The 24,141-nt window shown below is 36.4% G+C and overlaps 1 protein-coding gene across 12 annotated transcripts in view; it reads right to left on the bottom strand.

Moving 5' to 3' along the window:
- dock10 (dedicator of cytokinesis 10) overlaps positions 1-24,141 on the bottom strand; it is a 407,603-nt gene that overhangs the window by 16,274 nt on the left and 367,188 nt on the right. For 7 of the 12 annotated variants that reach the window (XM_039756196.1, XM_039756213.1, XM_039756233.1 and 4 more), the window contains 9 exons: positions 23,518-23,628; positions 22,037-22,252; positions 14,767-14,824; positions 14,378-14,476; positions 12,270-12,376; positions 10,050-10,172; positions 9,838-9,951; positions 9,686-9,691; positions 4,751-4,897 (listed from right to left, as the gene is read on the bottom strand). In XM_039756196.1, coding sequence (XP_039612130.1) covers positions 4,751-4,897; positions 9,686-9,691; positions 9,838-9,951; positions 10,050-10,172; positions 12,270-12,376; positions 14,378-14,476; positions 14,767-14,824; positions 22,037-22,252; positions 23,518-23,628 — 981 coding nt within the window. The remainder of the gene's footprint in view (positions 1-4,750; positions 4,898-9,685; positions 9,692-9,837; positions 9,952-10,049; positions 10,173-12,269; positions 12,377-14,377; positions 14,477-14,766; positions 14,825-22,036; positions 22,253-23,517; positions 23,629-24,141) is intronic. The other 5 variants (XM_039756260.1, XM_039756187.1, XM_039756167.1 and 2 more) reach the window with 3 other exon arrangements.

A 24,141-nucleotide genomic window follows, 5' to 3' on the forward strand; every position in this document is an offset into this window, starting at 1 on the left:
GATGTTTAATACGTGTTGATCATTTCATTGTGTTTCACAGATGTATCCATTTCTTGACATTTTCAGTATATCATTTTACCATGCATCTCTGCAAGTCTGCTCAGTGAATGAGGCACAGCCTGGGGGATGGTGGAAAGTATCATTTATCACAAGTACAACAAAAGAGCTGCCAAAAAGTCCTTTGAATTTAGATTGTCTCTGTACCTATCATATCTTTACTTAAACTAAAAAGAAAATTATAGACCTGTTGCCTAAGCTAGAATTATAGTCACTAAAAATTAGTCTTCATTCTTGGAATTAAAAAAATCCTAGGAGTGCCAGCCTGCTTTCATTTTTTCCGGTTATCTTAAAACAGCGTGCCACTTGGATATTATCTCTCATTTACATTTCATTGTGAACTTTTCAATAAGACTGTCACATTTCATCATTTTATTACAGTCTTTTAGACTCATCCTGTTGATGAACACTCCTTTGAACAGAAGGGTTATACATTTTCTGTGTTTGAACAAATTGGTCCTTTGGGGACAAGTTATCAAAGAATAGTCAAACAAAATTACAAAAAGATTTAAGAAAAAAATAAACTGCATTAGTCTTTTATTAATATATTTATTAATCTGCTCTCTGATCCATTATTCTTCTTCCAAACAGGGTTGCCAGTTCATCACATTACACAGTAACACACTCACTTATACATTCCAGGTTAGCGTGAAGTTACAAATCAATTAATTAGCAAGCATATCTTCAATAAGACGTAGGAATTCAGACATGATGAGAAGGTGAGGACATGCAGTCTCCACATGGAACGAGACTATCCTTGGAATGAAGCCCTGACCTTTGTAGTTATGAAGAAGTAGTGACTCATCCATCCCTTTATTACTTTGAAATATATTCTACTAGGGGGCTCCGCCCCTTACTCACTTCACTCATCCACCCCTGGGTTTGGCTTACCGGATATACAATTTAAAGTGATTGTTATTTTCATGGGAATTGTTACATATGCATTATTTTCACTTTTACTTTAAAACTTTAGTAAAAACAATATTTGGAATTAACTTTTCTTCAAGATTGCATTGAATTTTGATTCTGTGTTTGGACTTACATCATTAAAACGCAACGTATATCTGCCTGTGAGTGAATATTGTTTCTTTCTCTCTAATAAATAAAACGACTTTCTCGAATGTTTGTCCATGCTCTTTCTTCTTCGCTTTGTTGTTGACGTGTCATCTACAACATGTAAAATTATTGTCCTGATAAAATTTATAAGAGCTGAGAGCGCAGGCAAAAGCATTCACACGACTGAGGTTAGATGACCATGGTCTTGTTTGAAAATAGTTGTAAGTAGCGTTAAAGTGTCTTCAGAGAAGATCACATCTTGTCTTCCTCGTCTCCCTCCCAAGATCTTTTTTTATAATAGAGAGATATGCATCTACTCATTTATTACTTGTTACATAATAATGATAAAAATAAATCTTACCTATTGATTTGTTTCCTATAGTTTTATTAGGTTTTTTGCTTATAGGGTCATTATTGCTATGTGCACAAAGTATATTGAAGTACTTACTTGCACATGCTAATCAACATGCAGCATGTCGTCACTCTCTTTTGCCATGTTATAGTGTATAGTATTAAATTTACAGTAGTTGTCATATATTAAGTTGTCTGTATTACTGGTATTTTCTTTATCTTTTGGTATCATCTTTAATTGATATGTCTGATTAGCATTGTGAATGTATCTTGTGGAAGATAGGGGACACTATCAAGCCATCACAATGCCCAAAATGAATGCCAAGAAGCTAAATGTGTACTATAACAAGCTGTCTTTTATTATTAAGAATACAACAGACAAGGGATGGCGTTAACAGGAGTTTGGTAGTTAATAATTTATGTACCACTGTGAGCTCTAAGAATATTTTTATTTATTTTATACAAAAATAACAAAAACACTAAGCTTAACTAACACTTTTTAGCTAAGAAGATAAAGCATAAATAATTAATAAGGAGATCTATTTGAATATTACAAGAAAGCACATTTAGAACACTTATAGAAAACAAACTGCATGTCTAAAAAGCTGCAGTAAGTCTGGAGGGCATTGCTTTAAGAGTCCCGCAGGGGACTTTGCTTTCTCCAGTTCTGTTCAGCCTATATACATTGGACTTCCAATACAACTCAGAGTTCTGCCACGTAAAAAAGTTCACTGATTACACTGCATCAGGAGTGCGCAGGAGGAGGAGTATAGAAGCCTAATCAAGGACTTGTTAAATGGTGCGACTCAAACCACTTACACCTGAACACCAGCAAAACCAAGTAGCTGGTGGTGGATTTTAGGAGACCCAGGCCCCTCCTGGACCCCGTGATCATCAGAGGTGACGGTGTACAGAAGGTGCAGACATATAAATACCTGGGAGTGCAGCTGGATGATAAATTGGACTGGACTGCCAATACTGATGCCCTGCGCAAGAAAGGACAGAGCCGACTATACTTCCTTAAAAGGCTGGCATCCTTCAACATCTGCAATAAGATGCTGCAGATGTTCTATCAGACGGTTGTGGTGAGTGCCCTCTTCTACACGGAGGTGTGCTGGGGAGGCAGCATAAAGAAGAAGGACGCCTCACTCCTGGACAAACTGGTGAGGAAGGCAGGCTCTATTGTAAGCATGGAGCTGGACAGTTTGACATCCGTGGCAAAGCGACGGGCGCTGAGCAGGCTCCTGTCAATCATGGAGAATCTACTGCATCCACTGAACAGTATCATCTCCAGACAGAGGAGTAGCTTCAGCGACAGACTGCTGTCACTGTCCTGCTCCACTGACAGACTGAGGAGATCGTTCCTCCCCCACACTATGCGACTCTTCAATTCCACCCAGGGGGGTAAAGGTTAATATTATACAAAATTATTCTCAATTTTACCTGCATTTTTATCACTCTTTAATTTAATATTGTTTTTTATCAGTATTCTGCTGCTGGAGTATGTGAATTTCCCATTGGGATTAAAGTATCTATCTATCTATCTATCTATCTATCTATCTATCTATCTATCTATCTATCTATCTATCTATCTATCTATCTATCTATCTATCTATCTATCTATCTATCTATCTATCTATCTATCTATCTATCAGTCATAGTTCATCCAAAAGTTATCTAACTGTGCATTTTTATAACATCAACCTGGACACAACAGTAGGAATGTGCATGTATTAGTTCATATTACTATAAAATTTTTATGAACATTACTACTTACTTGATTGGTTGATTTGACACAAAAAATTGTAGGAAGCTACAAAAGATTTTGAAGAGAAGTCCACAGGGGAAGAACACGCTTGCTGTACTGACTGCATGGGGCCACAGCAGTTCTTAATTCGAATTGGAATTGGGAAATGAATGATAACTAAAATAAGAAACTATGAATTGTAACTGGGTGTAACAAAAACTTCAGTCAAGTAGTGAGGCAGAAATTTGAAAACCAGTAAATACATACATAACCAGTGCCAAAGCATTAATCTTAAATCACAGTCCAGAAACTGAGACTTAATTTGTTATACAAACTTTTCAAAACAACAAAATGAATAACAGTTTTAAGGTTTGAGGTGAATTCACAACCAGAAGTGCACAACACTGATTTTTATACCTTCAATCCAGTGCCACACACTTCTGGTTGACCTTACCTAGCAATAGCATGACAACTGCCAACAAATAACTCTCAAAATGCTGCTGTTTGTAACAAAAACAACATGGTTTTGCAGAAGAATGTTGCTTATTTTCAAAAATGTTATAAGCATCCAAGAAAAAATTATGAAAAATCAAAAATAAAAATTTGATTATGACAACTTGCAATTCTTGGTTTACAACATCAGTTAATCAAGCGAAAGAAAACGTCTGCTCAACTCCAGGATTGTGATAGTACTTTGGTAATTTCAGCTAAAGGAAACAGAGACCTATTGACTTTCCTATTAGCAATTGTTTTTCAAATAGCCTTTGTTGCTGAATAATATATATTTCAATGATAAAAGGAAACCTAGCTACTGTATGTGCATTTCATATGTTCTTTTTGTTAAGAGTAGCATACATTGGCTTCAACTTTCACTCTTAAAAGAATCTGATTTAAAAGGGAGCTAGTGCTCCCTACTGGAAACAAGAACAAATAACATACAACATACAAAATAAACAGAAAACAGCAAATGCTGACGTCTCTCTGGTTCTAACTATAAGAGAAAACACCATGTGTATCTAGTGGGATGGTTGGTCTACGTCCCCTACAATGCTAAGCATGTACTCCTCTCTCTCACTCTCTGTTACTTAACACACGTTTTTCTGATCTTCTGACCTCTCTTCCATCTGCCAGTTGAGACCTTGTCCCAGCTCACTTCCCAATTGTAAGCTCACCTGACTTCTGGCTTAGAGTCGGCTTTAAACTTGTTCCTGTAATCACTGTCAGTCCAGTCCTGGAATCACATTCAGAACTGGGAGAACACTATGTTTGTTTCAGGAATTAAAAGCCCAAAAAATCTCTTTGATGACCAAGTATATACAACATGGGATGGGATCCCTGCACACTGCACAGATCCTCAGTCATTCACAACAGACTAGTTTTAAGTTATCAGATAATCCTATATGCACATATTCAGGATGTGGGAGGAAACTGAAATACTCAGAGACAAGTGTAAGGTATAAAGCCAGTCAGAACTGGACCTGTGAGATAACAGTATTAATAACTGTGCCATCCAATAATATGAAATATTACTATTATTACCTTGTTGGAATCTTGGATCATTTTCACATTTTCAGATCCAAATTTATCTGAATACAGCTTTAGCAGTCTCTGGGATATTTCCGAGAGACCAGTCAGCTTTGGTTCTTTATAGATGAATTCTTTACTTTCCTCTTCCTCAAAGAATCCCTGTACAAGAAAACAAATATATTTAAATAAACATCCAGATTTCTAGTCAAACAAGGCCATGTGCTTGTAAAGAAAAGGCCAACATTTAGAAATTTTGTTAGTTGTCAATTGGAAAGCAGTTCTTCAGTTCAGTTTCACCATTTTTATTGAAAATCGCTAGAATGAAAACCTGCTAGTGGAGAATACCTTTCAATGTAAGACACAGCATAATTAAGTAATAATCTTCAGATGCAATCCCATAATGGGGGTGAATGGAAAACAGGCCTCCTAATAGGTAATACATCCTGAACCGTGGGTTTCTTAAGTAATTTATTTACCAAAAATAATGGATAGCTAAAATGTAAAAAGACTATAACAGCTTAGTATACTGGATATCAAGCAGCATGATGCCTCATTATAATTGGTTAATAAAACATCAACAACAACAAAGAGATGAATGATACTTATCTGTAATCTCCTTTAGATAAGTTTCAGTTCTATAAACATGAATAAGGCATCATGAACTGATGCTGTGCAAACCTATTTCAAACTAACTTTTTCAACCACTTGCCCTCAGAAATTCGGATTCTAACCAGCATAGAAGAGAAGTGTGGAAGTGGAGACTCAACTTACTGAAGTGGAAAGAACTGACAATGTAGACTCCAAGTTTCATGTAAATGGAAAGAAGATATACAAAAGGTGCTCCATAAATAAATTAATTGTGGAGTTACTGATTCTTGCAAGGAACTCTTTATTTAAAACCAAAACCATACCTTAAGTATAAACAAAAATATATCTTCTCGTTCTGCACCTACATTGCTTGTCCTGTCATCATCTCTTGCACCAAATCACTAATCAGGCTGATACCCAGTGCAGTGGTAGTGTAAAAGTACTGAATCTTAAGATATAATTATAGTTTCACTGAATGCTGTTTAGATGCTAATCTTGGATTGACTACCTTTTAAACCCATTCTACCCTTCTTTTACATCTAGCTTTGTCAGTTCACTACCTCATTTATCCCCCAAACCTACATATATGACTCATTAACTTCAGGTATGCAAATGATAAAGACTCAATCATTTAGATTACTATATTACTAAATAGTATATTACATACAAAGATATTTACACTACATGTACTGTATATATGAGTTCTTAGGGGGTTTTCAAGTCAAGCATCTATTTATCTATATACTGTATATTCTTGCATCTATATTCTTATATTATTTTACTTGTGTCCATCCGTGCTTGATATACACAAAGGTTGCCACAACTACTATATCCCTCCACATCAATACAGAGGAATCCGTGTTCCTGGAAGAATTTTGGTCTTAGGCTTATCTTCAAGTCTTCAGTTCTTCAATGTGACCAATTATCAACTGTGATATTTGACTGTTTATTTGGTGCATACTTTGTTACTCACCGAAACTGCATTATGACACTACCATTTTACACCTCCGTTTTCCTTCACTTCAATGTAAGCCTTCCGATAAAATGAAAAGGCACATACAGGCTAACTGCAACCACCAGGAATGGTCTTGCCTGCCTACATACTCACACCAAAGGACAGAAGCAGAAACATCTACATAACTTCACACCAACAAGCACAGGCAAGATGCCTTAGAACAACAAAGACAATGTATGACAAACCACAAGATCAGTGGCAGCAAGCATTGCACCTAAGACAGTGAACGAAAAACTGCCAGAAAACAAGAAACATTACGGCGGAAAAATACAGGGATTCCATAACACAAAACAAGATACTGTATTCCCTTTATATTACAGCGTAAGCAATTCTTCGTTCATATAGCATATTGTATGACTATCACCAAGTCACAATGACAAATGTTTAATAACGTCGGAGTTTATTTGCCAGAACCTGTTTTTACCGATGGCCAGTTGTACACTACACTTTCCAGAGCTACATCAAAACCCAGGTTAAACGTACAGGTACTTGCGGGTTACACACAGGGGAATATTTTCGCTGACAATAATGTTTATGCAACAAATAGCGTTTTCCAACAATTATTATAGATGTCCGGGTACTACATTACCTGATGGATACACTTCACACATATTGACTTACATGTGTCCTGCATTTCCCTTCTTATCCGATATGTTCTGATAACCTGTCCATGTTACACTTGGTATTGTAAGTATTCATGCTGCTATAAGTGACTATAATAACATCCCATACTAATCATGTGACTATTCTAATATTGAGTTCTCTCACAAGTCACTACTTATTAAAATAATCACTTCTCTTACTGTAATGTGTGATGTTCTTCTCTCCCTCATCATCATTTAATTAATGCTGTTAATGCTTAATGCTTGCGCCCTGTGCTGGCTAGGATTGGCTTCAGCAGACACCCGTGACCCTGTGTTAGGGTATAGAGGGTTGGAAAATGACTTACTGACTGGTCCAACAGATTCAAAGATCTCCACAAGGCAAGTGTTATTCTTTATCATATTTATAACAAAAACATACGATTTTAATTAAAATAAAACATTTCGAGGTAATGCCATTCTGCAGCTTTTTTGTCATCTGTATTGAACGGCAGACAACTGTTCAACACTTGTAGGTCTACAACATTGGCACTGCCTTTGATGAAGTTGGGAAATCCTTGTGATAGTTTCAGACCAGTTGAAGAGTAAACTGGATGTAGTTCTTTCTGTTACCAGATCCTCCAACTTCAACTGTTCAGAGTCATTTGTCAGCTTAAAACATTGAGGAAAGCCTGGCCGCTGCAGCTGTTGCACAATTTTTTCTTTTGTTTCTGCTGAGATTCTGTCATGAAAAGGGGCTTAAATAGAATTTCCTACTTGGTACTAGAATGTTTCTAAAACTCCTACTTAATAGTAGAATGTTCTGGAAACTCAAAAGTATTAGATGTTTATTAGTTTATTTCTATGTTTTTTAATTGTTTACTAATCACAACATTTTTAGAATGGAGCAACCTCTTAAAGTTTGACAGTCAGGATGAAATTTTACAGGTAAGCAAGTAACCCGGATGGACAAAAATTAAGTCTTACGTAAAAATTACTCTATAAACATCAATGCTTTGCAATCGTTTGTGGGCCATCATAATATTTATAGTCCAGAGCTTGTCAGGTTGATTTGATGTATGTGCTAAATGTTTCTCTTTTGCTCATGGTTTGGTATGCTCTGTGACTAAGGTGAAGTCTGAGACACCATAATTAACCATTTTGAACCTTTGAAAGCTTTAAATCAAAACTGGGGGCGGCAGGGGGATATTTGGTGGGGGCAATTGGTTGGGGATTACCTGGAAAAAAATGTAAAACATGTTATGGTGTAAATTCCTCCATTATGTGCATTATTTTACTTGTGAGAAAAATAGGCATTTAACAGGCATTAAATATAAAATCAGAAGAAGATCACTATTAGGATGTGTCCTCTTACTTTAAGCTGCTTTACCACTGACATGGAGTACTTCTGCAGTTTGTACAATTTACTAACAGGAGCCGCAGCACTGGTGTGTGGCAGGGTGGATTCAATAATGATTTTTAGCTCTACTCTGAAATGAAGTTCTCAGTTTTTGAGATTACTTTTAAGAAATTTAGACATAATAATGAAAATGTTCCCAGTGATGTAATTTCAGCAGAAAGTGTCACTATGTTGAAACAAGCATCAGCACTGATACAGTGAATGAGTTGGGGGCTTCTGCTCTCCTGCACAGAAGTGAGATTGTGACGTGAAAAGGGGGTGTTTAATGTGATACTGATCAGAAGTCCAAGGTGACTTTTGTTTTGCAAATGATGTACAGTATCTATTTATAATGACATTTTTCTTTTTAAGATATACATATCCTAAATTATATGATTCTATATAACTAAATGTAAATGCATATTTCACAGTACCAGAGCAGGATTTCAGCCAACAATGGAGCACTAACAAAACCCCTCCATTACCTCAGGGTACTTGTACATGGTCTTTGATGGTCTAGACTCCTGCTGGAGCAGTACTTGTCTTAGTCTTCTTGTAGCATCAATAACATAACTGGAGTATTTTCTACACAACAATTAACTATATGCAAAACATGTGGTAGTTTGTAAAAAATACACGATTCTGACAACACAGAACAACTAGCTGTTTGGTAGCAGCTACCATCTAGTGGACCATGGGCATGTTCCCTTTAACACTCAAAATACTGCATATGTGAAGAAATAATCGTACAGCCTATCAATACAGTTTTGTTTCCATTGACTCTGATCTGGAAAAAAAACACTTCTAGAAAATGAATCAGTCACTACATTCACTTAAGCCTAAGCCCATTTAAGCAAGCCATTAAGTTTCTTAACTTAACAGCTAGATGTTTAAGGAGGAAATATCCATTAACTCATCCATTATTTAAACCTCACTTTTTCCTTGTCAGGGTTGTCATTACCTTAAGATTATTCTGGAAGTATTGGGCTCTCATTAAGAGCCAGTCTTGGATGAGAACTACTATACTATAAGGCAGATTTATGGGTATGGACAAAAAGCCAATGTGGAATTTGAAGTCTAAATTCTTATCTGTACAACAGATGTAATTGCAATATTTTAAGTGTAAAAACAGCTCAGACCACTTTATAAAAAAGGTTAGAACTTAAAGACAGTTAAGGAGCTTGGAGTTTTTAATAAAAGATGGTCAAAAATCTATTACTTGTTATTGCTCAGATTAAAAAAAGCAAATACTGCTAAAACTGAGTAAGTTACCTGTTTTTTTTATAAACTGGAAATGCTGAAAAGCACATTAGCAGAGTTATGTGAGATTAAAAAAATATTGCGTGATAAAACACCCAACTTACCGCAGCCTTGAACAAGATCAGAAGAATAAAAGAAGAGTAAACAACACTATTAAAGCAGCTTATATGGGGGAAACAGAAATGAATATATGTGAAAGAATTTTGGTCAGTACATCTTGACTTCTTTGAAACAGGTAATTGTGGGAAACTCCTACCTGTCCATAGAAGGCAACACGGTAATATCTTCCAAAAAGCCGTTTTTCTGAATTAACAACTTCTGTGACTTTGAGGTATGACCGGTGGATATCATAGTACAGTTCTGAGAGTCGCTGTAGAGAGGAATTTCAGGTTGTGATAAATGAGTATTAAGGCCTACAGGTTACAGAGAGGCTAGTTACTGTAAAAAGACAAACAGAAAGCTGCTTACCTTGAAGTCTCTCCTCTTCTCAAAGACGGAGATGACAAGCTTATTGACTGCCGCTATGAGTTCATGCCTTTCTGATTTCCACAAATAGTCCACACATAACTCAAGTTGCTCCACAAGCGTGTCCTGTCACAAAATAAAAACAAATGCAATCTTCTTTCAAGAATGACAGATGTTGATTCAACATCATTTCTGCTGATATGTTATTTTGCTACCCAGGTTTTGCAGCAATTGTCTTCATTTGGTTTTATCCAGTTAAGGGTTGAAAGACAACAGCTGTCAGGGGCTGAGATAAGAGAACCAAACTTCTAGGGCTTGAAATTCTCATTCTTGTTTATATAAAGGTTGGTACTAGCACATCCATCACATTTTTTTATCTACAGTTTTCAATTTGAGGTAAATAAGGCCAGGGTCTATAATGAGTGCAAGGCAGGATTGTCATCTCTAGATGCCATTCTCTTGAACCACTGATTATTCTGACAGGTGTAATTTTGAAGTTAGAAAAGAACCCATGTGAGCTAGAAGAACATATGAATTCCAAACAGACGGCACACTGACCAGAATTAGAAGAAGTCCAAGTGCTGGTAATATAGTAATGCTGCTGGCCATGCCACTTTGGCATCTTTTGGGTCAAGCCATCTTTTTAAAATAATGCAGCACTTCTACCCTGAGAGCTTAAAGCTCAGCCCGATTATGCTCTTTGAATAGTCAAAAGATTGTAGTAAGAATACAGACTACATAATTAACAAATCACAACAACAAAGAATCAAAGGATCACAAAGTCAGAAATAGCATTAGGAACTGGGCTATACAGGACTGCTTACACTAACATATCACATGTTCAACTGGAGATGGTGGATTCTTTCCAATTGCTTTCAGCATTAGTTGACCATGACTACAATAAAAAGAAAATACTGTGCTATAAGGCCATACACATCAATGTAGGATTAATGTACAACTTGAGATCAGATACTAATTTATGGATTAGGAAAGTTAACCTCCTCACCATTACTACAAGTAAATATCTGCAAATATTTAGTCTTAATTTAGTTCTTAGTTTCTTTGGGAATTTAGTAGGGTAACAATGCAACACAGCTGTAGTGTAGCAGCAGCAGAAGAGTGCTTGGTCCCCGTCCTAAATGAATTTCCTACTATTTAAAGTGTCAGTGTATTCCATATTTGTATACTATATCTTACTTTTCACAGACCTTCACGTGCTGTAAGGTACTCTGTATTACTGACTGTGAAGTCTCCTGGCGTGAGTGAATGAGTTTAGTTATAAAGTTGACCCCTCCAGAATGATAGTGTCTGGCTCTCCAGAACCTTGATCCTAAATAGTACTGTGAAAGGGGTAGTTGGTTTTATAATAAATTATTTATTTGGGCAGACAACATTAAATATGTTTGTAAGAATGAAAAAAAGAGTTTCATGAGTACAGGCCAATTTCCACAAAATAGCCTGTCAAACTGTATTCCCTTAGGGTTTCCAAAATGCCAAAGTGTTACTTTGCTGCTCAGTGTATGATTTTTGTTTTTCACACCATTCTGAATAAACTCGAGAGACTGCCATATGTGGAAATCCCAAGAGATCAGCAGTTGCAGAAATATTAAAACCAGACCATCAGGCACCAACAATAACTTGTTTGATATAAACATTAACTGAAGCTCCTGATTTGTAACTCTATGATTTTGTGCACTGCACTCCTGTCACATGATTGGCTGATAAGATAATTGCATGGATAAGCAGGAGTACTGTATAGGTATTCCTAATAATTTGTTCAGTAAGTGTATAATTCTCTGTGCAGGGACATGTTGTAACAGATATCATTAAAATGTATTGTTATCCAATTTTCACCTGTGCCACCTTAGTCTATCTATTTATCCCATCAATCCAGTCACTAATTTGCCTCATCCATGTATTCCTATTCAGGGTCACAGAGAACACTAGCCAATCCTGGCAGCATCAGGTCAGGCAGCAACACTATACAAAACACAAGTCCAGTCTAAGTAAAAAACCTGTTTTAAACTAAAGGCTATGATGACACTGGCTTATCCTTTCTTATATTTTATTAAGTTGCTATTCCTTTCAAGTTTTTAAAAAACATTTCATTTGGTGTCTGTCTTCTTGTTCAGCAGAAAGATTCAGCATTTTCAGCCCACCCTCATAACTCACATAAAGAAGAGCGACCACCTCACTATAAACCAGTCCCTCAAGTGACATTACCTCTGTGTATGCTGTGTCCTGTATGCCCGTATCTTCCTTCATTGCACCTTCTTCCTTAACATTCGGTGTTATGCACACAAATGCTGCCCAGCCAACTGCAAACAAAGCTAATATGAAAAATAAGAGCAATTTTTCAAAATACAGAAAGAGAAATATTGTTTTAGCAAAAAGTTTTCTTAAATAATAAAAAAGCATTTAAGCATTGCAAATTTGTATAAAGTATATTGATATATCTGGGATATAATACATATACTAAATAAGAGCAGTAATAATGGCTTGGTGGAAGTTAACTGTTATATACAGGTATCTGTTTTGACACAAACTGGTTATTTCCTACTGTATTTTAGGCTAGAGAGGTGCTTCATATGTATCCATGGTTCAAATGCACACTGAAGACCCTCCTGTTCTCTTATTTAAAGGATTTAACAGTCACTCCATTGTCTGAGGTAGTGCTAGCCCTACCATACTGTAGACTAACTTGGAGACCCAGCTTCTTATTTTGTACCGTAACGTTTGCTGCCCTTAAACACCAGAATTTTAAAACACCTTTCAAAGTTATAGGCTGTGAAGTTGTATCATATAAGAACCTCATGGCATCTGAGAGAACTTGTTTTTATTTGTATTTATTGCTTTATTTTACATTACACTGATCAATTTGTATACCATATTATAATCTTGGGTCCTCTGATTTGTAATTGTGCATGCTGTTAATAGCACTCGATAGTGATTCATACACATGCAAAGAAGTGCTGTGATACTTAGTTTGACAGTCCAACTATCATTGCAGCAAATGTATGTTTAAACATTTCTTAATTTACTGCCCATCCAATAACACAATACGGTTCTTGTAAGTGTGTGGGCCATGTGGAGTCTTTGGGGGTAATAGGTTTCTTTCTAGCACCTGCTTTATGCTTTGCCATGTATATAAACCAAGGAAGAAAGTTTAATGCATAAAAGGTCAGTAACATGTCCAATAAATAAACAGTAACAGATGAGATAATAGTAGTGGTGGCTGTTTCTTCATTATGCATTGGACAAGTTTCAGTGCATGCATGGGAATTTGTGCAGATACACTGACAACACTCTGCATAGACACTACAGTGTAGAGAAACAGTAAAAGGTACACAAGAACCCAAGTAACTGACGTGAACCAGCAGTCACACTCTACTTGGTGTGTTTTAGGCCAAGAAATGCGCTACAGAATTAGTGGGATGACTTTAGTAGTGGTGGCCACATTTTGTACAGTTAAGTCACTGGAGCTCTAATATACAGCGAGCACTGCACAATATGAGAGCCGGAACCTTACAAGTTGCTAGGCTACTTTCCTCAAGCACAGAAGTCAAGCATTGTTACCCTGGTCTATTCATACAATGCCAGGCACATCATAAGTAGTCTTTGCCATCTGTTCCATTAAAGGGGAAACTGGAAAACAGGGGTTAGGGGATGACCAGCAAATGAAAGGAGGTGATGTGGCCATGGTCTTGTAAAATACGCTTTGATACCCAAAGTTATTTTTTTGGGTACCCAGGAGATGAACTGCAGAGTGGGACATAAAATGGATGGCAATGTCCCATATCATCTGCCAATCCTAGACTCGGTGTACATTAGGCTCAGACTTAGCAGGAAGGGGAAGATGATTCTCTGAAATCAGCACAGTGAACAGGTAATTGAAAGGAAGTCAATTTGAGGGAGAATATGAGGTGAGGAAGACTGAAGAGACTACCAGGAAAGACGACCAGATGTTACCTATTGTAGTTAGGGTTTCTAATATGTGATTAGCCAAGTTACAGGGCAGACTGTAGCTAAATAATTTGTTATTTATTCTGTTAAACCTTATTAGTGTTGTTTAACCTTCAGTGTCACACTAGTCTTTAAATGTTATGGGGGTAGACCTAAGTGAGAGTTATATAAAAATTAGTACTTGGGATATCTTACTGCAGATTAATGCCCAATATGCGTGCTCCCTCACCCTCTTTTTAAAAACATGCCTGATTAAGGCAAACTAGCTGGAGCCCAGGGTGGGAGGAACATGGTTTCTCTTTCAGAATAGAACAGTGCATTCTGCAAATTGCCCCTTACTGACTGAACAGAATGAGAGAAACACTCACAATCTCCATCTTGTGCTGTTAGTAAGTGGTTACAATTAATAGCATTCACATCCTCAGTAAACACGCTTGAGTTCCGCACCTTTTCAGCTTTCCAGTAACCTGTTTTAGAGGAGGAGTGTAATGATACATTTAGTAGATGTTGCAAGTAAACCAAGCCACATGCAGACATTTAAAAGCATTAGCCCTGGACAAAGCACTTTTTTCTCCAAAATTATGTAGGTAATTCCTGAGGGTGTAAGAGTAAAATATGTTAACAATACTGTTTAACTGATAAGTTGGAAACAGTAGGACTTCAAAAAATGAAGACTTTAAAGTGCAGTTGGTAGTGATTAAAATAAAAAAGAAATTGTTGGTAAACACTTATATTGTAGAATTTCAGAATCACTTACCTTTTCTTTTCAAGTATTCTGCAATGAGTGCAGCAATATGAATGTAGCACATTGCAGCCTGTAAAATATAATAATAATAAAATGAAAAATAGGACTCAAAACACTGAATTACAAACCCTGATCTGTTACACCAGAAACAGTGACACATTCAAAGAAAGAAGTTCCAGAAAAAAGAAAGACATTGAGCTGTGTGCTGTAAGCAATCACTTACAAAAATAGAAACTGTGAGAACGGTGAGAAGAATAACTGGCCAACAACATATTTCTGTAGCCATAAAAAAGGCTTGTGAGACACTTGGGTAAGTGTTTTGAAAAGAAAAAGATTCTGCTCTGAAAAATGATTTAATTTTAATATATAAATTACTTTGGGGTATGGGTATCAGATTGGTGCATTGATGCTGCTGCTTCACAGCTTTAAGGATCTGTATTTGAATCTTTGCCTGGTTTCCATCAGGGTGTAATCTGCATATTCTCCCATGTTTATGTTGGTTTTCTCAATGTTATGAATTTTGCTTGGATTGGATTAACTAACACTCTTTTAAAGGAAATCATAAAACAACAAGCAAACTAGTGAAAGTCAAAAAAACAAATATACGAATACCAAAACGGCAAAGCCAAAAGCAAACCAATAAAGTCCATGGCAAAAGAGAAAAGCAAGTCAACCAAAGTCTACACTGTCAAATTAGTTTTTAGAGTGTTTTTAGTCTCTTCTATCCCAGCCCTTCCTTAAAAGATTAATTAAAGTTTAGACACTTCCTTGTGGACACCAGAATGTTTTTATAAGGGAAGACATCACATGTCATGTGACTTCAGTGTTTCAGATTAACTTAACAGAAATTGTGAGGAGTCTAATTTTGTACCGCAATGGTGCAGAATTGCTTTGCAGCATTCAGATTGGAAAAAAGGACTGCTTTTTATTCTTGTGCTCTCTGAAAGCCCAGAACAATGCAATTGCTGACAGCAGGTAGCACAGGGAGACAGGGCAGATGGACTTAATTAAAACAGTTACTTGAATACACAAAGTCTTCCCTTAACAGTTTTTCTTGTGAAGAGAACAATTAAGCTCAAAGGGAAACTGTAGTTATGTTCTGACTGCACCTCAAAAGACAATTCAAGCCATCTGGAGTGGAAAGTCAAAAAGAAGCAGCTGAAAAAGTAGATTACCCGTAGGTAATCATTAAGAATTTTTTTTTTTTTTTTTAATACATAAATAGAGGAGTAAGTCAATAAATATACATACAGTTTACCTTTTTTTTGGTATTTAGCCCATTAATCAAAGCAATCATCCTGTATTATAGTCACAGATTCAGCTATGCCTATTCAAATATCCATCCATCTATTATCCAACCCACTATATCCTAAATACAGGGTCATGGCAGGGTGCCAGCACCTATTCAAATACCTTTCTGAAATAATGCGGTCAATATGGCAGCTCTGCTTACTTAATTTAAAAGCACCTTGCAGTAGTTTATTTTTAGGTGCAAAGTTAAAAGGGATGCAAGACTATCAACACAGAACATAAAGGAAACTGTCACAGAGTGTTGTATTATTGTGTGAGAATGCATGTCTTTGCACTTTTATTTACACTTGTTGAATACTCCAAGATCTATGGTGTGAGGTTTAAGAACACCAACAAAGCCTTTGATTTTCACTTTACCAAATTATCATTTATTGGGATCCTTAAAATACATTGTAAGAGCTCATAGCTGAAAGAGGTTTTGCAAGAATAACTGGTCAACAACATTTTCCTCTAAAGCCATAAAAAAGCTTGTGAGACACTTTGGCGTTTTGAAAAGAAAAAATATTCTGTTTTGAAAAATGATTTGTGCACTAGTGCTGATGTGTTAATTTTAATAAATAAATTACTTTGGGGCATGGGTAGCAGAGTGGTATATTGATGCTGCTGCTTCCCAGCTTTAAGGATCTGTGTTTAAATCATGGCGATGGCATGTTCTCCCATGTTTTTGTGGGTTTTCTGCCTATATGCTTGTTTTCCCCATGTTGTGAATTTTACTTGGATTGCATTGACTAACATGTTTTTAAAGGATTACATAAAAGCAGTCACACTAGTGGGAGTCAGGAACTAAAAGTAAAAAAAAAAAAGTCAAAAGCAAAACCCAAAATATTCCAAGATAAAAGGGAAAAGCAAGTCAATCAAAGCCTATACTATTAATTTTTAAACATTGTTTTTAGTCTCTTTTACCCCAGGACTTCCTTAAAAGTTTAGACATTTCCTTGTGCATCCCAGCATGTTTTTAAAGAGGAAGCTTGATGACCTCACATGACATGCGACTTTAGTGTTCCAGTGACTAGCTGTGAAGCTCAAATTAGACAGGACCTAGTCCAAATGGACTTGTCGCTCTATTATATAGAAAAATCTTTCGGCGCAACACAACTTTTTTGAGACAAGACTCTTTCAAATCCCGCAAGACGAGACTTTTGCCTTGACATTTTTTCAAGTCACCTCCTCCTCTCAAACATTTTCAAACAAGACCACAGTCCTCACAACTTCCCAATTAAAGAAGATGTATTATGTCCAAATCTTATTGAAGAATTTCATCACAAAGGGTTATTAACATAAAAAATGATTACATGCACAATCCTAGCACAGAGAAACGAGGAAGTCATACGAATTAATGCCAAAAATGTTGATCGGTTACACATCAAACTGGTTAAATGCATCCAAAAATTTCAAACGGTTACACAACAAACTGTTTAAATACGTATCATTAGACTGCTGAAACAGTTGGTGATGATCAGGCGGAAGATGAAAACAACAACTTACAATAGCCCAAAGAATATATACAACTGTTAACAACGTCCGGTCTTACTAAGCAGGAATTACTGTAGAAAGAAGGATTTACCCAAGAAAGATAATGTAGTACAGGGTGGGCCATTTTTATGGATACACCTTAATAAAATGGGAATGGTTGGTGATATTAACTTCCTGTTTGTGGCACATTAGTATATGTGAGGGGGGAAACTTTTCAAGATGGGTGGTGACCATGGTGGCCATTTTGGATCCAACTTTTGTTTTTTCAATAGGAAGAGGGTCATGTGACACATCAAACTTATTGGGAATTTCACAAGAAAAACAATGGTGTGCTTGGTTTTAACGTAACTTTATTCTTTCATGAGTTATTTACAAGTTTCTGACCACTTATAAAATGTGTTCAATGTGCTGCCCATTGTGTTGGAATGTCAATGCAACCCTCTTCTCCCACTCTTCACACACTGATAGCAACACCGCAGGAGAAATGCTAGCACAGGCTTCTAGTATCTGTAGTTTCAGGTGCTGCACATCTCGTATCTTCACAGCATAGACAATTGCCTTCAGATGACCCCAAAGATAAAAGTCTAAGGGGGTCAGATCGGGAGACCTTGGGGGCCATTCAACTGGCCCACGACGACCAATCCACTTTCCAGGAAACTGTTCATCAAGGAATGCTCGGACCTGACACCCATAATGTGGTGGTGCACCATCTTGCTGGAAAAACTCAGGGAACGTGCTGGCTTCAGTGCATAAAGAGGGAAACACATCATCATGTAGCAATTTCGCATATCCAGTGGCCTTGAGGTTTCCATTGATGAAGAATGGCCCCACTATCTTTGTAACCCATATACCACACCATACCATCAATTTTTTTGTTCCAACAGTCTTGGAGGGATCTATCCAATGTGGGTTTGTGTCAGACCAATAGCGGTGGTTTTGTTTGTTAACTTCACCATTCACATAAAAGTTTGCCTCATCACTGAACAAAATCTTCTGGGTAAACTGAGGGTCCTGTTCCAATTTTTGTTTTGCCCATTCTGCAAATTCAGTGCGCCGATCTGGGTCATCCTCGTTGAGATGCTGCAGTAGCTGGAGTTTGTAAGGGTGCCATTTGTGAGTAGCTAATATCCGCGGAAGGGATGTTCGACTAATGCCACTCTCCAGTGACATGCGGCGAGTGCTACGCTGTGGGCTCTTGCTGAATGAAGCTAGGACAGCCACTGATGTTTCTTCATTAGTGACAGTTTTCATGCGTCCACATTTTGGCAAATCCAACACTGAACCAGTTTCAAGAAACTTAGCCAGCAGTTTGCTAACTGTAGCATGGGAGATGGGTGGTCTCGTAGGGTGTCTTGCATTGAAATCATTTGAAAACTTCAAATGTCTCAATTTTCAAAGAAAAAACAAACAGCACTAATAATTCACATTTTATCCACAATCTTGGAAAACCAGGATGTTCATAATGCTAATGACGATGATGGCATGTGTCATGCACTTCTGGTCATTCTCTGGTACAAACCAGGCTAGTAACCTTAAACAACTGTCCTAAAAGTTGTTAAGAAAGTTGATTAGAATAGTTAAATTCTTATCAACTATTCCAAAACAAAAATGAAAGTAAAAAGGGTGATAAAATTGAATTCTCCATATAACAAAATCCATGAACACATAAGATGCTCATAATTGTAGATTTAAGCTTGAAATTAAAGAAAAACAATTAAAAAATCATAACACAAGTCGCTTGAGAGAACATCACTAATTCTTATATCATGGCAGCCATGATGTCATCGGTCACATGGCATGTGCACATGAGTTTAGCAAACATGTAGCATCATAGTGATCAGAAACACAAAATAACTACATCTATTAAAACAGCAACACAAAAGTTATAGAACAATAAAGGCACAAAGTAGCATCACGAGGATGACAGAAAAAAATAACTATAAAATTTATAAAACACACAAATAAAAAAAGCATACAAAATCAGATCATAAAAATGCTACAAGTGTTCTTAACAACAAGCAACAGGTGTTATGACTAGACTCAATATGGTGGCAAATAAGAAAAACAAAGCACAAAATTGCAGTTTAACAATGTCACGAGAATTAGTGATAAAAATTATTCTGCAGTAAAAAATAAACGGAGATACAGTACAATATTGGACCTGAATCTACAGTTAAGTTCTCAACATTCACACATCTTAAATATAAGGGTGTTAGGCTGACTGACACCTCTTAACACTGTGGCCATGTGTGTTCATAAGAATTCGCTGGGATGAATTGTGGTCCCACTTAGAGTTTGCTCTTACTTAGACCCAAGGTAAGGTTCTTTACTGACACCCTGAAATTGCAGCAGTATACAGATTGGTGGATGTATAATTTACTTTTCTATAAGACTGGAAATACAGCATACAAAAACTTCTCAATGATGTTTTTGGCTTATTAACTATATTGTGATATTGATAACTTTAGGTTATTAATTTTAGTTTAAGAGCTGGAGAAACTATATTCGAAGTACATGTAAAGATTATCAGTTGGCAAACAAAAAACATCTTCCTTTAAGAAAAGCATTCATATTTGTTATCAAACTTTTATCTACATCTGACAAATGGTATTGCGGATTTACATGAACAGCAGTAAAATGTAAGATACTATGCTAATGTTCTGTAAAAAAGAAAAATACAATATCTTCTCCAGTGAATGAAGAAAAATGAAAAAACATAATATTCCTCATGTTACTTAAAACACAGTGAATGAACCTCTTTAGTTTCAACAATCTGAATTCTGCGGTGTCTGGGCAACTGGGGCAAGCAACACAGAAGTTTGTGAGGGAGTCACTCTGTGCATTTATCATAATGTCCAAATAATCAGATATTTGGAGGATGATCATTTCCTGCAGTATTATTTGAAAGGGGGTTGAAGATGTCTCTGTTCTTGACAAAGTCTATCCAATACAGTTTTCACATAACATAACCAAGGAGCCATAGTGCTGAAATGATACTCCAGACCATGTCAGGCTAATTTGATTGAGGCTCTGCAATTCAGCCTCAAATGACATATTCATATGTTCTCAGAACCGTAACAGCTTCTAAATTCCATCCACCACCCAAGTTTCCAGATCACCTAATTTGCTCCATTAATGGTGAGAATGAAATATGCTCTTGCAAATTGTGCTTTACTAAAGAGAAGAAACAAACAATTTCCTTTTGTTTCTTTGCAAAATCTACATAGGATTTGTCAAAGCTAAAATTAATGTGCTTTGATTATTTTTTTTTTATTAATTTTATTGCAATCCATACAAAGCAATCAAGTTTTTACAAAAAGAAAAATTGAGTGAAGAACAGATCGATCCCCACCCCTAATGTGCTTTGATTAAATGCAGTATATGTTCAACAATATCATTGGATTCTAGTATTTGTGGTTAACACTCCTTAAAGTATATAGGAGTTTCAATTATACTTCAAATTTTTAGATCACTTATGATTATGAGTTTATGAAACAAAAACATTCATTCATTCATTTCCTTAACCTGGAAGGAAGCTGTAGCATTTGTTTGGGATGGGGTAAGGCTGGAACCAGCACTGACCAGAGCACCAATCTGCCATTTGGCATACTCAAGTACACACCTAGAATCACCTACAAGGAGCCAATTAAGAGCCGTCAATTAAAGTAACCTGCTTTTCTGCGCTGTATGTATGTGTCAAAACAGTGTACCATGAAAAAAAAAAAAAACACGTTTTTACATAGATAGTGATGGGGAGGGGGTTTAAAAACAGTTTCCTGGAGGTGTGAAGCAGCAGCAAACTCACTACTTTGTCACCCATAAAAGAGGAACAACTATTATATTATCAAAGGCAGTGAGAGCACGTAATTTAACAACCACCATTACGGTGCACCACATTACACAAACTTCTCCCGCCAGATACTGAACTTTTTGACTAGTTCAGTATCAGTTTAAAAAGTTCAGTATCAGTTTGATCTGTCTTGGGGTAAATTTATATTTATTTGTTTTAGAGTTTTTACTTAACCTGTGTCTTAATCCTTACTGTGGTGTTTGCCTTTTAATGGTAGGGTGATTGCAAGATGTTGGCAGGGGCTGCTGCCACGCAATTTAAAAAGAGCAGAGAGCCTAAGTAGAGGATAGGAATGAAATCAAAACAGGGAGTAAGAGAGTGAGGCCAGACCAGGACCAGGACCAGGTTTTTTCCATGGACACTATTTATTAAGGCACTGTGGACAATTTAATTCTTGTTTTGTATTTTAAAAACACTTTGCACTTTTTGCAAACTTATAGGCATCATGTCTTTTCTTGTCATTCTGACTGCACTAATATGGGATGGAGATATTCTGAATTTGCAAACAGATGCCAGACTGGTTCTGTGAACAGCTCTTAAAACTGCAAAGCAATCTTACCAAATTTTATTCTCTTCCTGGGTATAGTTTGGAACAATTTCCAGTAATATGAAGCCAAAGGCAAGTGACTAATTATTTAGTGAATTTACCTCTGACAGATCTCCATTTCTCACATGGACCTTAGCCATGCTCTCTAGCCAAGTTCGGCGCAGTTCAGGAGTGCTGGCATATGAATTAGCTAAACTGTATTGTAGATCCGCAAGCATTTCTGGGTCCTTCTCATGTTCTTTCATTTGTGATGTGGCCATCAACACAGTTCTTATCCTTTTGGTCAGATCCTTCACCTCAGCTGGAAATGAGGTGTTCTAAAAAATCAGAAGAGCAAATCATTAGGAATGACATGCTCTCCATTAAGTTAAGTGTCATTGGAAAACAATATTACATACACATTAACACAAATGGAAGTCTAAAACTGCAAATATACTATGTTATTAAGAGAATGCAAACCTTCCATGAGCTCAAAATTCAGCCTTAAAGGAGCCACAGTCACAGATATGCTAATGTTTAAAATAACGATGTCAAGCAGTTTCTTTCCCAAAGATTGTTTTATATTAGCTGGATATTCACTGTTTAACAGAACATATGCTGCTCCTTTATTTTTTCTAACAATAAACTCATCTGACTCAAAAATAAAATGTGTGATCTATAAATCTATAAATGTGTGATCTTAAATGGATCCTGACTACATCTAGTAGCAGAAAGTGATTTATTTACATTAAGATGTGAACTATTTTTTCACAGGCTGAAGATGTTAACGATGTGAAAATAAAATAAAAATAACGCTTACAATTATGGCTTCACTATCTTTTCTATACAAGGCCATTGGCCCCCTACAAAGGCTGGACCAAAAATAAAAAGTGGATTCTGGTTAGGTAATACAACCTCCTTTGGAAATCTAGCGACTACCGATTACAGGAGAATCACAGTATCTGACTCAATAACTCACTTAAACACAGTTATTGCAACAGATTCAGTTTCAGGCCAGGCACAGGATTTACCATTTGCACAAATAAAACTAACAAGACATGCAAATCAAATGAGAACACACTCTTTGGAAGTTCTAATGATGGAAAAACAGCTTATTGAGATTCTGTAGTGCATGCCCCTTTAAATGTACATTTGGTTCAGGATAAAAAGAGGATTCATCAAAAGCACTACACTGCAGTCAGATTTTTCATGAGCTGTGGTTCTCTGCTAGAGATGCAGACGAGCACAGTGCTAAAAAGTAAGAGGAACAACATTTCAAAGGCATGGGGAAAGGTTTCCAGCATTAAGAAAGTGAGTGTGACTGAAAATGTGCAGTTAGGCATACAAGAATCTGTATTAACTATTTTCTTTTGACATTAATTATTCTTCTCTGTGCTCAAAAAAAAATTTCTTTATGTTGTATTTCTAGCATTAAGAGGTATCTCCATCACTATAAAACACAGATACATATACAGATTATGATAAGACGTGATGGCAAAATTCAAGGCAAGTGTGCACTTATCTTACTATGATTGCTTAAATATTTAACAGAGCTAAGAATTGGCACATGGAGAATTACAAAAACAGAAAAACGATTTCTTACTCTTAGGTGTACATCTCCATTGGCAAAATTATTAATTACGGCAAGTGACTGCTGGAACCGAGAACCGCCAATTCCTGCATCTGCTATGAGTTGGCTTACTGCTTTGATAACCTGTATGAAAACAAAGCAGAAGAGAGGTTTTGGAGTGCTATCACCTTCCATGAAAACCATTTAATTTCTTACCAGTTCAATCCAATCATGACAGAGTAATTAGATTTACTAATTCAAAATCTTATATAAAAATTTAAATATTGTACATACAGCCATTTTAATGTTACACTTGGCTTTTCCCTATGAGAATCACTGGCATGTATGATAAACAGAATTTTTTATTGTCTTTTTCTGTTTATTGTACTTTGACTTGTTAATCCTTCCTTTGAGCATCCTTCTCTTGTGTGTTCTCTACAACTTTTGAAATATTTATTTCTATGTAACTTCTTGTTTTCAGTTAGGTAAGTACATAGTGGTACTGCACAGACACAAACACACACACACACATGCACATTCACATGCTGTATACAGTATAGAAATACATTACACACATGCACACCGATTCACACAAATACACTATATGATACACAGACCCATGCATATGCATACATACACATGATAATGTACACACAA

The sequence above is a fragment of the Polypterus senegalus genome, chromosome 1, assembly GCF_016835505.1.
Source record: "Polypterus senegalus isolate Bchr_013 chromosome 1, ASM1683550v1, whole genome shotgun sequence".
Lineage (NCBI taxonomy): Eukaryota > Metazoa > Chordata > Cladistia > Polypteriformes > Polypteridae > Polypterus > Polypterus senegalus.